This window comes from Tachyglossus aculeatus, chromosome 2, assembly GCF_015852505.1.
Source record: "Tachyglossus aculeatus isolate mTacAcu1 chromosome 2, mTacAcu1.pri, whole genome shotgun sequence".
NCBI classification, from domain to species: domain Eukaryota; kingdom Metazoa; phylum Chordata; class Mammalia; order Monotremata; family Tachyglossidae; genus Tachyglossus; species Tachyglossus aculeatus.
In genome coordinates this window covers 58026431-58044009 of record NC_052067.1, presented here as the reverse complement: position 1 = coordinate 58044009, position 17579 = coordinate 58026431, and the positions used below count along the sequence as shown (strand labels likewise).

Genomic DNA, 17579 nt, shown 5'->3' with positions numbered 1-17579 from the left:
CACAGTTAAGTCCTTAAATGACACCACTGCGATTAGTATGGCAACATGCATTAGTTAGGCAAATGAAAAGACAAAATAGTATTCCAAGAGAGTGCAACTGCCATACATATGTTGCTCATTCGGAGAGTCATTATGCTGTGATGTACATTTTAGGAAAATACTCTAGTTTGCAAATGGACCTAAAAGCCCTTGATAATCCACGTCTATTTAGAGATCTCACACACACATTTAAGTGGTTCCAAAAAATGATATATTACTCACTAAAGAAATGAGCCTAATAAGCAGGGAATATGTCTGCTAATTCTGTGTATTGTACTCTCCCAAGTGGTCTGCACATAGTAAGCCCTCAATAAACAGCACCAATTGATAATACAAATTGAGAATCATAAACCAGTATTAGTAATTCCTAAATGTGCCCTTCTGATCTTGCAAGGATGTTCTGAGGATAAAATGACTGGCGTGAAAGTACCTCAGAAACAAAAATTGTCAATTCACCACGTGATTTTTACTTTGAAAATGCTTTTTGAAATGAGGGGATTTCAAAGATTTCTGCCCCATTTTACAGATAAGGAAACTGAAGCCCAGAAGGGTTTAGTCACTTTCCTGAGGGCATAGAAAAATCTAGGGGCAAACGGAGACTAGGTTCCTGATTGGCAGACTCACCCTTTCTTGCAACAGATCGTAATGCATCTAAAGATAATAATAATAATGATGATGGCATTTATTAAGCGCTTACTATGTGCAAAGCACTGTTCTAAGAGCTGGGGAGGTTACAAGGTGATCAGGTTGTCCCACGCGGGGCTCACAGTCTTCATCCCCATTTTACAGATGAGGTAACCGAAGCACAGAGAAGTTAAGTGACTTGCCCAAAGTCACACAGCTGACCATTGGTGGAGCCAGGATTTGAACCCCTGACCTCTGACTCTAAAGCCCATGCTCTTTCCACTGAGCCACGCTGCTTCTCCATCTAAAGCATCCCCTATAGGTACCCAGTGGAGACCTTCGCTGTCCATGAATTACCAACTGCCCACAGGCTTACTCCACCAAATGATCCTAAAAACTGCATCCCATAAAAATATTGAAACTCAGAGTTAACTTTCTCATGGGAACAATGCCATAAATGGGAGACTAGCTACTGAACCAAGGCCAGATTCCCCATTTTTTTTAACCAAAACTACCCTGAATAGGAGTCTCCGTTATTGACTACATTAGTGTAATTTAAACAGTAGGTTTGCATCAGTGATATAAAAATCACATTCAAGTTGAAAAGCCAGAGACATGCAGCGCTGACCAACGGGCATTATTCCTACATGTAGGTGACTTGAACAGGGTCATATACCAAACAAGCGGCTGAGCCCACATCAGAACAAGAAGTATTCTTGGAGTACTTTTTCCGAGGTGCTTGCGATGCTTTGCATAAAGTGAGCAGTCACTAAATGCTACTGCTCGATCACCTAAAAGCACAGCCAATTCTGCTCCTGTCAACCACACTCAGCCCTTTCTTGACCCCCATCACTCCCTCCAAAGGCTCATCTGGGCTCCCTTCTAAATGACAGGCAGGTGTGGCCTGAAAATATGGAATTATTCCTTTTATTTCCTTCTCCACTGATCTAAGAACATATATAGAAAGCAATGATGAAAAATCAAAGAGATCCTCATTGCAAAGGCATTCCAAGGTCATACAATATACACATGGGCTGTAGCAACTGCAATGTATTCTCTCTCCTACTGAGATGCTGATACACCTCAGCTAACCCCTGCTGTGTTAAGGGTGATGACTCTTTTCTGCAATTCGCAATTCTTAAATCACACATTTGAAAGCAAAATACCAGTTTCCCTCATTTTGTTTCTATAACAACCTGAACAAGAACATCAGGAAAAGGGTCAGTGCCACCCAAACCCACTTTCTATATAAATTCTTCTTATGCCATCGAGTAAACCATGAACAATTTCTTCAGTCCAACTAGTTATACTTCTGAAACGAGCAAGTGCAATGAAACAGAAAAATTGATTCTTTGGAAGCCTGAATTAGACTTTTCAGATTTCAGGAACCTACTGGACCCAAAATAACAGAATTAACTTGGGAAAGAACAAGAACGGATCTTGCATTTTCCCCTGAAAGGAATTAAATCACCCCAATTATAACCAGCATCGAGAAAACAGTAAATAAAGTTAACTGATAAAGCTATACAACATGTTTTTGCAAATACCACTTAGGTATGTCTCCAAGGTAGAGAAGAACTTGAACAGAATACGGCAATTATACCAGTTAAATAGAAATAATGTAATTTGGTTCAACTTCAAGTTCAAGTTGCTGGGCTTAGAGGTTCAATCTGTTCTCTGGCAATGTATAAACCACGTGAACTGTGAGATCATTTTGGGCATGTGAAGAATGTCATTTTTCAATTTCCTCCTTTTGAAACCTAAAGAAAGTTATGGCTGTGGCTAAAAGCCAAACATGTAGGCCTAAACTTCATTAGATGCTAAGAAGCGTGAAGATTTTCCAAAGACTTGTAATAAATGGGAATCCTTTGGCTCACTCCATCCATCACCTCTGAAGCAACACAAAGCTGTCCCTGTTTGATGACTTTCCTAAATGAGACTGAGTTAGTTCTCTTAGTATTTCCTGTGTGCTTTTGGGGTGGTTAACAACTATGTGGTAAGGAAACAGCCTCAACTGGAGCAAAAATCCACTACCACTAGTAGTCACTGTCACCCCAGAACTAAAAATACTTCATTTTTCTAGGGACTACCTTTGAAATGCAAATCTCCCTCATTAAACTACTGCATAGTCAATTTTAGAGTAAATATGCATTAATACCCAGGTTTTTAAGGGGGTACAGAATCAAAGTTCACCTCGTGACTTCAACTACCAGCACTACGCAGATGGCTTCCAAATCTACCTCACTAACCCCAACCCTCTCCTTCTCTGCAATCTGTCATCTCCTCCTCCTGCCTCGGGGACATCTCCACTGGGATTTCCCATTGGCAACTCGAGCTCACCACGTCCAATAGTGACCTCATCTTCCTTCCCAAACCCACTCCTCCTCCTAATTTTCCCATCACTGTTGACATCACCCTCCTCCCTGTCTCTCAAGGACACCCCTTTGGCATTGTCCTCGACTCCTCCCTCACTTTCAACCTCCAGATTCAGTCTGTCAGCCAATTCTGTTGATTCTTTCTTACCAATGTTTCCGCAATCTGTCACCTCTTAATCATCCAAACCTGCACCACACTGGTCCAAGCACTCTTCAAATCCCAACTCGACTACATCAGCCTCCTAACCGACCTCCCTGCCTGCAGTGTCTTCCCCCTCAGGTCCAAACCTCACTCAGCTGCTCAGATCATATTCCTAAAACATTGAGGTGCACCTATCTCCCCGTTTTTCATGAACTTTTTTGTAAAATACAGTATTTGTTAAGCATGTAAAATATCCGAGGCATTGTACTAAGCGCTGGGGTAGATATAAGCTAATTGGGTTGGATAGAGTCCATGTTGCACATGGGGCTCACAGTCTTCTTTATCCCCATTTTACAGGTGAGGTCACTGAGGCATAGAGAAGTGAAGTGACTTGCTCAAGGTCACACAGCAGACAAATGGCAGAACCAGGATTAGAGCCTAAGACCTTCTGTCTCCCAGGCCCATGCCAAGCCATGCTGCTTCTCCAAAGGTTGCAATGATCAGGAACTCCTGACCACTGGGTTTAAGGTACACAGTAAACTCATCTTCTCTCTGCCCCCCAGGCCCACCACCTTTAACCTTATTTTGCTCCCACTAAGTTCAACCGTTCATTCCGCTCAAGGCAACCATTTCCCTGTGCAGCGTTATCATCTCCTTTGCTGTCCACCTTTGCCCCTAGGCCTTCTTCTTCCTGAAACTCTCTCCCACTTCACACCAGCAGACCACTGCTCTCTCCCTAATCAAAGTGCTGAAATTGTATAGCTTCTGGGAGGCCTTCCCCCTTCCCTGTTTAATCTCCCATCTCCCTTTCTTGTTCCCCACCCATCCCCACTTCACTTCCCTGTCACCTAAGCACTTGAGTACACACTCCTCTCCTCCCTTCAGGGAGCGCTTATGTACATAAATCCAATTTAAACACTGTTGCGTGGCCCTACTTATAACTTCTTTTAGGGTTTGTCTTCCCCATTAGACTGTAAGCTCCTTGAGAGCAGAGACTGAACATACTAACTCTACCTAATCACTTAGACCACTACCAACCACTTAGACTCTAGCACTCTTGACTACCCATTAGGACTCAAAAAATGTATGGCCAACATTGAATTAATAGCTTCCCGTCATGCTTATTACATTTTTGATACTCTGTAACGATGTACTGGTATATTCTTCTCATGTTAAAAAAAAAAAACACCCACAAGGTGCTTTACTCTGAAACTGAAAAGCATAGCACCTATTCAGATTCCATTTCTCGTTTGGGTGCATTAAACCTGATCCTCCTAAGATTCAAGTGAAAATCTAGACTCTCAAGTCCTATTATAAGTTCATCTGTTCAGGAATGGGGTGGCAAAGTTTCTGCATTAAGCCCTGCTAAGTGAGATCTGAATCTTCTTCTCCATTTCTGCAAAATTAGGGAATCAACAGTTCTTGAAAAGAAGTACTGTATTTTACAACTATAGAAACAAGAAAATGACTTGGATGGAGAAGAACCCAAAATATTTGAGGTAGATTTTTCTGTGCTGCCTTTTTTCTTCTTCAGTAATTTCCTTCTTCCAGAAACTAGAAATACATCCACAAAACCTAGACAAGAAGCACAAATCATTACTTACTGCAGGTACCAAGAGTTTTTTGACTTCCTCAACAGCTCTCTTCAGTTTTATTTCCGCTCTGTTCTGAGCATCTTCCACAGTGATTAGTACATGTAAATCTTCATTCAGGTGCTCCCAATTGGGCTTGCCTCTGTTCTGCTCTTCCTATAAAAATTAAAATGAAAAATTTCTGTAAGAAATGTGCTTCAGATTATAATTAAGAATCAAATTCTGACTTTTTCCTCCTGGAAAGAAAACCATGCACCCCTATAATTTGGGAGGTTAAGACCCAAGAAGAGCAAACTTTTAGATAATTAATCAATGGTGCATACTGAGCGCTTGCAGTGTGCAAAGGTCTGTACTAGAGCTTAGGAGAGTACAAGCTCTAAAACCCAAAACTCCACTGTGAACTGATCCAACATATTTACCACAGCAGTTAAGAAGGCTAAATGAAAACAGCCAATCCACATTTCCTGTTCCTAAGCCTGGATACAAAAGGAATATTTTTCTTTATACTTTTCAAAATGTCACATATAGGCGGTCACCACATTTCGTACATCCACACTGCCAAAAAAAAAAAGTGATGCATCTTGCCTTGCCCAACATTACATCCAGTCACCTACTGGAAAAATCAATTCCCTCCTCATCCCCTCCTCCCTTCAAGCTGTTCCTTTCCCACTCGTCTATGGTCAGAACAGACTCCTACATTGTGCCCTTCTCTCACCTGTCACCTCCCAAGTGTCCCCATCTATTTTCTTTTTTAAAAAACCAACCAAACAAAAAACAGTGACTGCAGTGGGAGAGGGCTAGGACTACGGTGGCTGCTTCACACTTGGTGCTGTGGCAAACTGTCAGGTTCTGCCTGTCCTTCCTCCCAGGTCCTGCCTCTCTTTAGAGAAGCAGCATGGCCTAGTGGATAGAGCCTGGGCCTGAGGGTCAGAAGGCTTGGGTCCCAGGTCTGCCACTTGCTCTTGCTATGGTGGATAGAAGCATATCGGGTTGGACATAGTCCCTGTCCCACACGGGCTCCCAATCTTAATACCAATTTAATAGATGAGGTAACTGTGGCCCAGAGAAGTGATTTGCCCAAGGCCACACAGCAGACGTGTGGGAGAGCCGGAATTAGAACCCAGGACTTTCTGGCTCCCAGGTCAATCAGTCAATCGTATTTATTGAGAGCTTACTGTGTGCAGAGCACTGTACTAAACACTTGGGAAGTACAAGTTGGCACCATATAGAGACGGTCCCTACCCAACAGTGGGATCACAGTCTAGAAGTGGGCTCACAGGTCCATGCTCTATCCACTGAGCTACAACTTTTCTTCTGTGTGACCTTGGGCAAGTCATTTCACTTTCCTGGGCCTCAGTTACCTCATCTGTAAAATGAGAATTGAGACTGTGAGCCCATGTGGGACATGGACTGAGTACAACCCGATTTCCTTGTATCCAGCCCAGCACTTAGTAAGTGCTTAATAAATACCACAATTATTATTATTCAGAAAAGCAGCTATCACAGGCACCATGGAGACAGGGGCCACGATTCCTCCTCGGAGTCCACAACCATTGTAGCTGCCAGCAGAGAGGCTCCGCAGAAGGAAGGGATGGAGGGAAGTGGTGCAGATGCCGGCGGAATAAAGAGATGGTAGTCAGACACAGAGCGCTAGGGTAGCCAGGTCAAAATGAGGTGCCAAACACTGCTTGAGGCAATGAAAGCAATGAGTCTGAGCACAAAACCATGTTCTTGGTCCCTGGGAGAAGAACCATGGCAGTCTTTACCTACCCTTCCCTGCTGCTGCTGCTACTGATGGCCATGGGACACGGTTTGAGGACATGCTGGGACACCCTACTGATTTCTCAAAACAGAACACAAATTGATGGGGGTGCGGGGAGAGATGAGGGGAGCTGGGAGAACCAGGGTGAAAAAGGATGAGATTGCAATGCTCTGGGGTCAAACACATCAAAAATGATGATGTAGAAAGAAGGAGAGGACGAGTGGGTGGGGGAGGACTCCACAGTGTTATTTTTACTTAACTGTAGGACATGATCATCACGTCAGGGCAATTGAAACCTAGCAAACTGCAATTGTGTGCATGGGAAAACATATCCCACGATCCTCTGGACTGTATATTCGCTCTAGGTGGGGGAACTTTCTGCTAACTCTGTTCTAATTATGCTCTCCCAAGCGCTTAATACAGTGCTCTGCATGTAGTAAGTGCTTGATATAGACCATTGAATGATTGATATAACCATTCGCGATACATCCATGTTTCCGGGGAACATATCATGGCTGTATCATATGGCACGCTTCCACTCTGAAGCACAGTGAAATTGATATTCACCGCCATTTCCATTTGCATGTGCAAAGTCAATGAATCATTCCTGGAGATTTTTTACAGAAAGGAAAGTTGTTTTTCAATTATGGTTTTGGGACAGCCTGTTCTAGAAGCATAAAGATGGATCTGAAAACTTCAGGGTCTAGTGCTCTGATTCCCTGTAAGCAAAATCCCTCATCTGGTTTTTTGCTTATATAATGATGAAGGGGCCATGTGAATAGGGGGGCAAAGGTAGCCCCCTGGGTGTTCTGACTGGCAAGAAGAGATTCCCACCTATGAAGCTAGTCAAGGACCTCTCCCTTCACACTGACAGAAACTTAGTTACCCCGGGCACAGATACAGATCAGGGACCTGGGAGTAAGAAGGACCTGGATTAAAATTTCAGCTCAGCCACTCGTCTGCTGTGACACTCTGGGCAAGTCACTTAATTTCTCTGTGCCCCAGTTATCTCATCTCGAAAATGTGGATTTCAGACAGGGAAGGTGTCCAACCTGACTAGCTTGTAGCTAATCTCTCTTTCTCACCACCCTGTCTCTCGTAGGAGAAATACAATAACCAAAATGGTCCTGAATCTATCAATCAATGGTATCTGCTGAGTGCTTACTACGTGCAGAGCAATGTACTAAGCGCTGGGGAGAGTACAAATATAATGAGGGTTGACAGACACATTCCCTGGACACAAGGAGCTCACAGTTGAGAGGACAAGCGGACAACTACCAGCCATGTTCATTTTATTCACGGCTGTGGCCACTTCCTTCCAGGCATCCTTTTCAGGGGGGCCTTTTCTCACTCACCAGGCCAACACTGTCCTTTGACTGGAGGGGCCTCATCACCAACCTTCTCCCTCCTGAGCACCACCTCCCCTTCTCTGGCTCGAGAACTATACTTCTCCAAAAATACAAACATTCCAAGTTTATCTGAAAATGAGAAACCAACTTGAGTGAATCACTGAGAGAGTATCAGAATGAGGGTGAACACATGCCTTCTGAATAATCAAAGCAAATGAAGGGAAGGGAAGTGCAGGTAATACCCAAACATAATTAGAGAAATGGCTAATGCAGAGTTGACACTCCTAGTCTATTCATTCAACCGTATTTACTGAGCGCTGACTGTGTGCAGAGCACAGTACTAAACGCTAGTCTACCTAAAGAGAAACAGAAATAAGGTGTGTTCTCAAATGTAGAACTCTAGTGGGAGGGGGGAGACTTCTGCTTCTGCTCCTAGTTGTGCTCCCGTGTCAGTACAGTTAAAAGTAATCAATCATACTGATTGACCATAACCATCAAGACAGAGGCAATATATGCGAGAGAACTGGAAAGCACGAAGAGGGTAACGCAAAAAGATAAGCACTACCAAGCAGTTTCGAGGTTGGGGAAAGGCTAGAAAAGCCGGATCGAGAGGAACGGTTGGGAAGAAAGTAAGCCAGGTACTAGACTAGGAGGGGACAGGAGGACCCATAAATAAGGTGAATGATGAATGGGGGAGCGCATGTAGAAATGGAAGAGGGAGCTACAGGCTGAGAAATCAGGGGAAAGTGGCTATTGGAGGAAACAACCTTCCATCAAAACACTTCTTACTTGTCCTCTCCCCCACCCCACCACCCAGTAGACTCCGGTTCCAATGCCATCTTTCGGAGGGACTCCATCTGTGACTCAAAATGCTCACTTCAGTGTTGGAGCAGCAAACCACTGGCTGTAATTCCACAGAAATAACTCAGAAAACTTCCCCTTTTAGAATAAATGATGGAAAGATTACTTATGTTCAAATTCAAAGTAGGAAACAGGAGTAGCTTGTGCCTATAAGGAGATGTTGAATTACAACTGGCACACACACTGCCTCTTTGTAGCTACAAAAATTTATGCCAAGGATTTACGTGATGCAGGATTTGACTCACTTGGCTTCTAATGGAAAAAGCTCTAACTAGTTGCTTCCTTTCCACCCACTCAAACTAACATTTAAATATCTGCCACCAAGCACTCTTTCAGCAGCAATGCTTCCCATTATACTAAGAAACTTTCAGAAAACTATTTATCATAAATTTTAACAACTGCAATAATAGCGGCTCCTGTGCATCAGCAATGATAATAAAATCCTTAGAATAACGGAATGGCATGTAAGAGATTTTGTTTTAGCATGCCCTTTATACAGATCTGTTATATTAAGTCCATTTTAGAAGTTTTCTCTAATATTCTACTTCACCATATTCATCCTTAAACTGGAAAAGGTCTCCATCACAGAATCACTAGGGGAAGCACAGATCGCTGTTCGACTCAAGCCACTTGTTTGTGCAAAATATAAACTGCATTTAAATCCATTCATTCAATTGTATTTATTGAGCGCTTACTGTACAATTCGGGAACAAATAGAGACAATCCCTACCCAACAACGGGCTCACAGTCTAGAATCTAAGCAGATCCTTTGTTCCTCTAGACTGTACACTCACAGTGGGCAGAACATATCAACTCCATTGTACTTTACTCTCCCAAGTGCTTAGAACAGGGCTTTGCCTACAGTAAGCACTCAATAAACAGTTCACTGATAAGGGTGTAAGTTAACAACAATTGATCCTGCGTATCTTAGACCTAGATATACAGAAATAACTAAAGTTAGCCGTTTTTTTTAAATGGTATTTGTTAAGTGCTTATTATGTGCCTGGTACAGTACTAAGATACAAGATAATCGGGTTGGAGACAGTCCCTGTCCCACATGGGGCTCACAGTCTTCACCCCTATTTTCTAGATGAGGGAACTGAACAAATTGTGGTTAAACTGAAGAAAAACAAAAAGAATCTGCAAACAATCCTAACTCACCACTTCTTCCTCAGAATTTGAACACCCTTTATTCATCCCTCCCTCAGCCCCAGGGCACTTATGCATATACCCATAGTTACTTTATATTAATTCCTGTCTCCCCTACTTGACTGCCAGCTTGCTGAGGGAAGGGAACGTGTCCACCAATTCTGTTACAAAACACTAAGGCCATTCTACTTTGACATGCAGCTTGCCTTACAGTGAAATCATCCCATCTTTATTATGTAGGTCAGTTTGTTTAGGGATAGTCAAGTGGGTTGCCCAACTGTACTTGAATCTGAATCTTCCCAATGGGATTCTACAACTCCCTCCTAAAGGAATCACTTGCCTTCATTAAGAAAAAGAGAAAATAATTAAAGTCTGTAAGCTCACTGTGGATGGGAGACGTGCTTACCAACTCTGTTATACTGCCCTTTTCCAAGCATTTAGTAAGGTGCCCTGGTCACAGTACATGCTCAATAAATGATACGATTGATCGGTTAATTAAAGGCCACCAGAGCGCCAACATGGGCTTTCCAAATTTCTGGTGATCTGTACTAACCCGCACAGAAGACTACTAAAATACAACTTTTTTTCCTGAATCAAGGGATGGAAGAATGGTCATCACTGCTGACTGGAACAGAAAAAAGAATACAGGAATTATGATCTTCTAAGATTTAACAATTATTCATTCAATCAATCAATCAATCATATTTATTGAGTGCTTACTGGGTGCAGAGCACTGTACTAAGCACTTGGGAAGTACAAGTCAGGAACATGTAGAGATGGCCCCTATCCAACAACAGGCTCATACTTTAGCTTTTCCGCTGAAAACTGGGGTTGAGAAAATGTGACTCAATCCTCAAGAGACAATATGGAAGGAACCATTTTTAAAAATAATAATAATAATGATGGCATTTATTAAGTGCTTACTATGTGCAAAGCACTGTTCTAAGCACTGAGGAGGTTACAAGGTGATCAGGTTGTCCCACTTGGGGCTCACAGTCTTAATCCCCATTTTACAGATGAGGTAACAGGCACAGAGAAGTTAAGTGACTTGCCCAAAGTCACCCAGCTGACAACTGGCAAAGCCGGGATTTAAACCCATGACCTCGGACTCCAAAGCCCGGGCTCTTTCCACTGAGCCACGCTGCTTCTCTAATAGTGCTTGTTAAGGGCTTACAATGTGGCACACACTGTTCTAAGCACTGGGATAGACATAACATAATCAGATTAGCTCCTCCTCCCCCTCCCATCCCCTTACTGTAGGGGATTCCTCAAGGGTCAGTTCTTGGTCAACCCTTCCGTTCTCTATCTACACTCACTCCCTTGGTGACCTCATTTGCTCCCACGGCTTCAACTATCATCTCTATGCTGATGACACCCAAATCGACATCTCTGCCCCTGCTCTCTCTCTCCTCCCTTCAGGCTCGGGTCTCCTCCTGCCTTCAAGATATCTCCATCTGGATGTCTGCCCACCATCTAAAATTCAATATGTCCAAGTCTGAACTCCTTCTTTTCCCTCCCAAACCCTGCCCTCTCCCTGACTTTCCCATCACTATAGACAGCACTACCATCCTTCCTGTCTCACAAGCCCGCAACCTTGGTGTCATCCTCGACTCTGCTCTCTCATTTACCACTCACATCCAATCCCGTCACCAAAATCTGCCGGTCTCACCTCCACAACATCGCCAAGATCTGCCCTTTCCTCTCCATCCAAACCGCTACCCTGCTGGTTCAATCTCTCATCCTATCCCGACTGGATTACTGCATCAGCCTCCTCTCTGATCTCCCAACCTCCTGTCTATCCCCACTTCAGTCTATACTTCACGCTGCTGTCCGGATCATCTTTGTGCAGAAACGCTCTGGGCAAGATATTCCCCTCCTCAAAAATCTCCAGGGGCTACCAGTCAACCGACGCATCAGGCAAAAGTTCCTCACTCTCAGCTTCAAGGCTCTCCATCACCTCTCCCCCTCCTACCTCACCTCCCTTCTTTCCTTCTACAGCCCAGCCCACACCCTCCACTCCTCGGGCCGCTAACCTCCTCACTGTGCCTCGTTCTCGCCTGTCCCGCCGTCGACCCCTGGGCCCACGTCACCCCCCGGGCCTGGAATGCCCTCCCTCTGCACATCTGCCAAGCTAGCTCTCTTCCTCCCTTCAAAGCCCTACTGAGAGCTCACCTTCTCCAGGAGGCCTTCCCAGACTGAGCCCCCCTTTTCCTCTCCTCCTCCCCATCCCCCCCATCCTACCTCCTTCCCCTCCCCACAGCACCTGCATATATGTTTGTACATATTTATTACTCTATTTTAATTTGTTAATATGTTTTGTTTTGTTGTCTGTCTACCCCTAATAGACTGTGAGCCCGCTGTTGGGTAGGGACCGTCTCTATATGTTGCCAACTTGTACTTCCCAAGCACTTAGTACAGTGCTCTGCACATAGTAAGCACTCAGTAAATACCACTGAATGAATGAATGAATGGATGGATTGGACACTGTCACTTTCCCACATGGGGCTCACAGTCTAAATCTAACCTAATGATGAACAAGTGTTTAAAGAGATTTTAAGTTCTCCAAATGATCGGTTCTTTTATTAACTGATTTAATTTTAAACATAATAATAATTATGGGCCAATATACATTACAGTTGCCTAGTAATACAGTTCATTAATAACGTATCAATCTTTACAAACAGATGGAATTATACTGTATTTTCTATCCAGAGAAAATGTCAGCTATTTATGCTTTCTGAATAGCATTCTGACCTCTAAATGCATAAATTAGAAACATTAAAAGCTGTGCCACTTCCAATGTCACATCTTTCACTGTTTGGCAACTCAGTACTTTGTGAAGTAGCCCTTTTTTATGCCACTTTAAAAAATGTCTTTGATCTTTGAAAAAGAGAATTTTACAAAAATGTAGGTACTTGATTCTTTCACCTGCATGTGTGTTTTATCACACCCCTTACATTAAGGTGTAGAAAGAATTACTCTGGGTGACATTCAAAATAGGGAAATATACCTAAATTGTTTCAAAACAGAGACAGACCTCCACCCACAAACTAAGGTAACAACTGAATCATAAGAGAGCCTGTCATGCCTACATTAAGGAATTGATACTGACTTTTAATTTCATTACAAAGGCAAACATTTAAGTGTTGATCTCTTTAAGGTGTTAGTTTGCTTCATCATCATCATCATCATCAGTGGTATTTATTGAGTGCTTACTGTGTGCAGAGCACTTGCACCACACACTTGAGAAGTACCAATGAAATATGCCAAAAACATTAAGATTTCTGAGGAAATGCATCATGATAAACTGAATCAGAATAGAATTTCAAATTACATGGCTTAATTTTTATCTAGATATTGTAAATCAATCTCTTGAGGGTTTTTTTTTTTTGCAAAATATGAAATATTTCTTCAACCCAAATCATTAGTTTGCCCATGAGTATTTACATCATACTCTCTGGAGGAGAGTACTGTACATATGCATAAAATGGATAAGTGAAACTATGCAAAGCGATCAAAGGTATATAAAACAACACAAAGTTCACATAAAAAACCAACAGGAGCAAATTAACAAGTTGTAGCAAGAGGCATACAAAATGACTGACTATAGTAAGATTAATCAGGTCAATTTAATATGGGACTATCTTGTGGAGGAGGTGAGTTTTTATTAGGTCTTTAAGGATGGGAGGGATAAGAAAAGACATTAAAAATTAATTTGCTAATTGATTTTTAATGTGCATTTCCTCAGAGTTACGCAAAGGGCATCCCACATTTTTCAAAGACTACACTCAAAATAAATTATCAGCTGTTCAAAATGGGTACTTCAGTGGAGATCCAAGAAGAGACAACAATTTTGGGGTAATGACGCCTATTTCCTCCCACCCATATCGGGGTTGCGAAGATAAAGACTCTGCCGCAAGGGGTTCTGAGATAGGATGGGTAAGTTTGGTGAGCCCATTTGCCTAACCCTTACCAGAACTTGAAACTGGACCCATGCAACGGGAGCCTGGGCTCTCTTCGTTAGGGTCTCCGAGTCTCTGCTTCTGTTTGTCTTTAAAGTCTTTGTCTCTTCTTCCTCCTACTCTCTGAATCCCTCTAGACTGTAAGCTCGTTATGGGCAGGGAATGTCAGTTTATTGCTATATCATACTCTCCCAAGTGCTTAGTACAGTGCTCTGCACACAGTAAGTGCTCAATAATTACAATGAACTGATTGGTTCTCTCCTATCTCTCTGCTTCTGTGGTACCCTGACTATAATAATAACGATGGTATTTATTAAGCACTTACTATGTGCCAGGCACTGTTCTTAGCGCTGGGGTAGAAAACAAGGTAATCAAGTTGTCCCCTGAGGGGTTCACAGTCTTAATCCCTATTTTACAGATGAGGGAACTGAGGCACAGAGAATTTAAGTGACTTGCCCAAAGTCACACAGCTGACAAGTGGTGGAGCCACCCATGACCTCTGACTCCCAAGTCCAGGCTTTTTCCACTAAGCCACGCGGCTGTTTCTGACTGCAGTTACATCTTACCTGGAGACAGGTAAGACGTGGGCTTGCCTGTTCATCTGACTGCAGTCTGGTTCTGACTTTGGCTGTGTTTCTCCTTTGCCTTTTGATTTTTTTGACCCTCAAGCCCTGAAACTCCCACCACCACTACAATTCAAAAGGAAAAGTTGACACCAGTGGCTCCGTTCGAGCAGAAAGTGAGTTTGGACATGCTGCTCCTCAAAGGGGGTCAGAAAGTTCTCTATGGTATATCCGAGAAAGACGACACCTAGCTTATAGACTTGATGCAATTTAATTTCTTCCGTTCTCCAATAAGAGAAAAATACTATGTTACACACTGGTTCCACACCAAGAGCAAGGGAAGGACATATAGCTACCCCTGATTGTCCAGATGGCCACTACTGCTAGTTTCCTACAACTGCGTTTACTTGAAGGGTTTCTTTTTTCACTTGTTTTTAGCCAACATACACATTCCCACATTTCAGCCTTAACTGTATAACTAGTCACTTCTAGTAGTTGCCACACTGTTAGAAAAACCATTACCTATATTACTGAGTTACCAAACTTGTTAGTTCACAAGCAGTCTATTGACAATTCAATAAAAAACATTAAATGAAACAATAGCCAAGATTTTTTTTATTTTTCTTTAATTAGGTGAAAGCATGATGAGTCAATGCCCTGTGAAGGAGGAAGGCTTCAAATGATGCACTAATTACAGTATCTGTTTGAACAACAAGTAATTCTATAACATGAAGCATCAGAACACACTGATTATAGGAACCCCTGCTGATAACTGCTTTAATTGTACACTTTGAGGCAGGCAAATTAGCAAAGACTTTTGCTCCTACTGTGATCTTAATGGTGAAAGTTCACATGCACATGTCTACTACAAAGCTATGTGGAATAGATAAATAAGGAAGCAAACTAAGGTTCCCACTGCACCCATCTAAAAATAAAATTGTGCGACAGTTCATTCTTTATGTAATTCTTACCCTAAAACATATGGATAAAAACATGTCTTGGGCTGCTCCCAAAATGTTTAAATGGCTATAAGCTGCTCCCTAGGTTCATCAAGGGTTGTGCCTAGGGTAGGAGCCCCCTTGAAGCCTTCTTTAACGTTTGCCTTTTCCAGGACAATGAAAATACTTGAGATAATGGCCAGATGATTTGGATATAAATCAGAAGCAGCATGGCTCAGTGGAAAGAGTACAGGATTGGGAGTCACTTGTCTGCTGTGGGACCTTGGGCAAGTCACTTCACTTCTCTGTGCCTCAGTTCCCTCATTTATACAAAGGGAATTAAGATTGTGAGCCCCCTGTGGGACAACCTGATCACCTTGTAACCTCTCCAGCGATTAGAACAGTGCTTTGCATAGAGTAAGACCTTAATAAATGCCATTATTATTATATAAAAGATATATATATATATATACATATATATATGATTTGCTGGATCTACATGGTTTCTTCTCCATCTTGGATCTATCAATTACTCCACCCTAGCACTGGAAGGTCTCCAAGGATACAGGGAATTAGAACCACTTGAAATAATGTTTCAATGCCCAGTTTGTCCTGAGAGGAAAATTGCCAGGAAGGCTGTAGTCTCATTTTAATTGAGTTATCTTGGGTAAATTCTATAAATTCTATAAATTTAGTCAGTCAAAATATTTATATGCCCTCCTCTTCCCCCCGTACAGACATACTCCATGATCCAGCCATAGCGTGCTCCTCAAAGACGTGGGCTTTGAACGGTAGGGCTATTAAAAAAAGAAACTGAAATATGATTGCAGCCCCTCATTTTCCAGCTAAGGTCCCAGCATTTTCAGTTCCTATTTAGCACAGGATGGCTGGAAACTGATGGGAGCAAATAGTATTTTGGCCTTGAGCTTGCTCCCTTGGGGATGCAGAACAGTGCCTGACACATAGTAAGCACTTCACAAATAATAATAAAAAATAATAGTGGCAATATTAATATCGGTACAGCTACTACTACTACTACCAATGACAACTGTGGTATTTGTTAAGTGGTTACTTTGTGCCAGGCACTACACTAAGCGGCGGGGTGGATATAAGCAAATGAGGTTGGACATAGTCCCTGGCCCTGGTGGGGCTGCGAGTCTTAATCAACATTTAATAGATGAAGTAACTAAAACCCAGAGAAGTGAAATGACTTGCCCAAGGTCCCACAGGAGACAAGCGGCAGAGCTGGGATTAAAACCCAGGACCTTCTGACCTCCAGGTCTGGGCTCTATCCACGATGCCTCACTGCTTCACTATGCCATGCTATACTGACTGGTTTGGGGGCCCGTCCAATTGATGGCTTGAACCAAGTGCTTAATACAGTGCTCTGCACACAGTAAGCGCTCTATAAATATGATTGAATGAATGAATAAATGAATGAAAGATGGCAGATGGCTCTAACACCAACCAACCCTCATCACTCTGGACCAACATGGTTGTCTTTGTGGGCAGTTCAAAGGGACACGAATTGGGGCTGAACCTCAGTTTGCTTCCTCTGCAACTTCCAACCATATCTGTTTGCTAGCCCTATCTAAAAGCAGTTGGATTTGCAATTTGTATTCCCTCCTCAGCCCCACATTCCTTATCATCATGTCTGTGACAATTATTAATATTAGTGTCCGTCTCCTCCTCTACACTGTAAGCTTATAGTGGGCAGGGAACGTGGCTACCAAATGTTATATTATACTTTGCCAAGCACTAAGTACAGTGCTCTGCATGAAGTAAGCAGTCGGTAAATACAATTGATTGATTGGTTATAAGCCTTAAAATAAAGAACTTTGCTACCACCCCTCTAGTCACAACCTAATCTCACAAGATACCTCATCTTGACTAAGTAAATCGGGAGTTTTAAGAAAAACTCAATTTAATCCAAACTAAATATATCAAAACTGACTTGGTATGAGCATGTTGCAGCTTTGAAACTTTCAAAATGATGGCATATCTGACGCACGTGGGTGCGTGGATGTGCACTCGTTGATTAAGACTTATCCCACCCTGCAAGGGCATCGGGGAGATCAGATGTTGAGTCGTCTGGCCACATTCACCTCACCGCCACGAGCTCCAGGATCCGTGGGGGACCACCAAGGGTCAAGTCAGTCAGTCAGTCAGTTGATCAAACCACGGTATTTACTGAGCACTTACTGAACGCAGAGCGCTGTACCA

At 42.7% G+C, this 17579-nt stretch overlaps 1 protein-coding gene across 6 annotated transcripts in view; it reads right to left on the bottom strand.

The window, feature by feature from the left end:
• The window catches only part of QKI (QKI, KH domain containing RNA binding), a 207416-nt gene that overhangs the window by 70045 nt on the left and 119792 nt on the right, over nucleotides 1-17579 (bottom strand). For all 6 annotated transcript variants that reach the window (XM_038759089.1, XM_038759100.1, XM_038759128.1 and 3 more), the window contains exon 4: nucleotides 4785-4928. In XM_038759089.1, the coding sequence (XP_038615017.1) occupies nucleotides 4785-4928 (144 nt within the window). The remainder of the gene's footprint in view (nucleotides 1-4784; nucleotides 4929-17579) is intronic.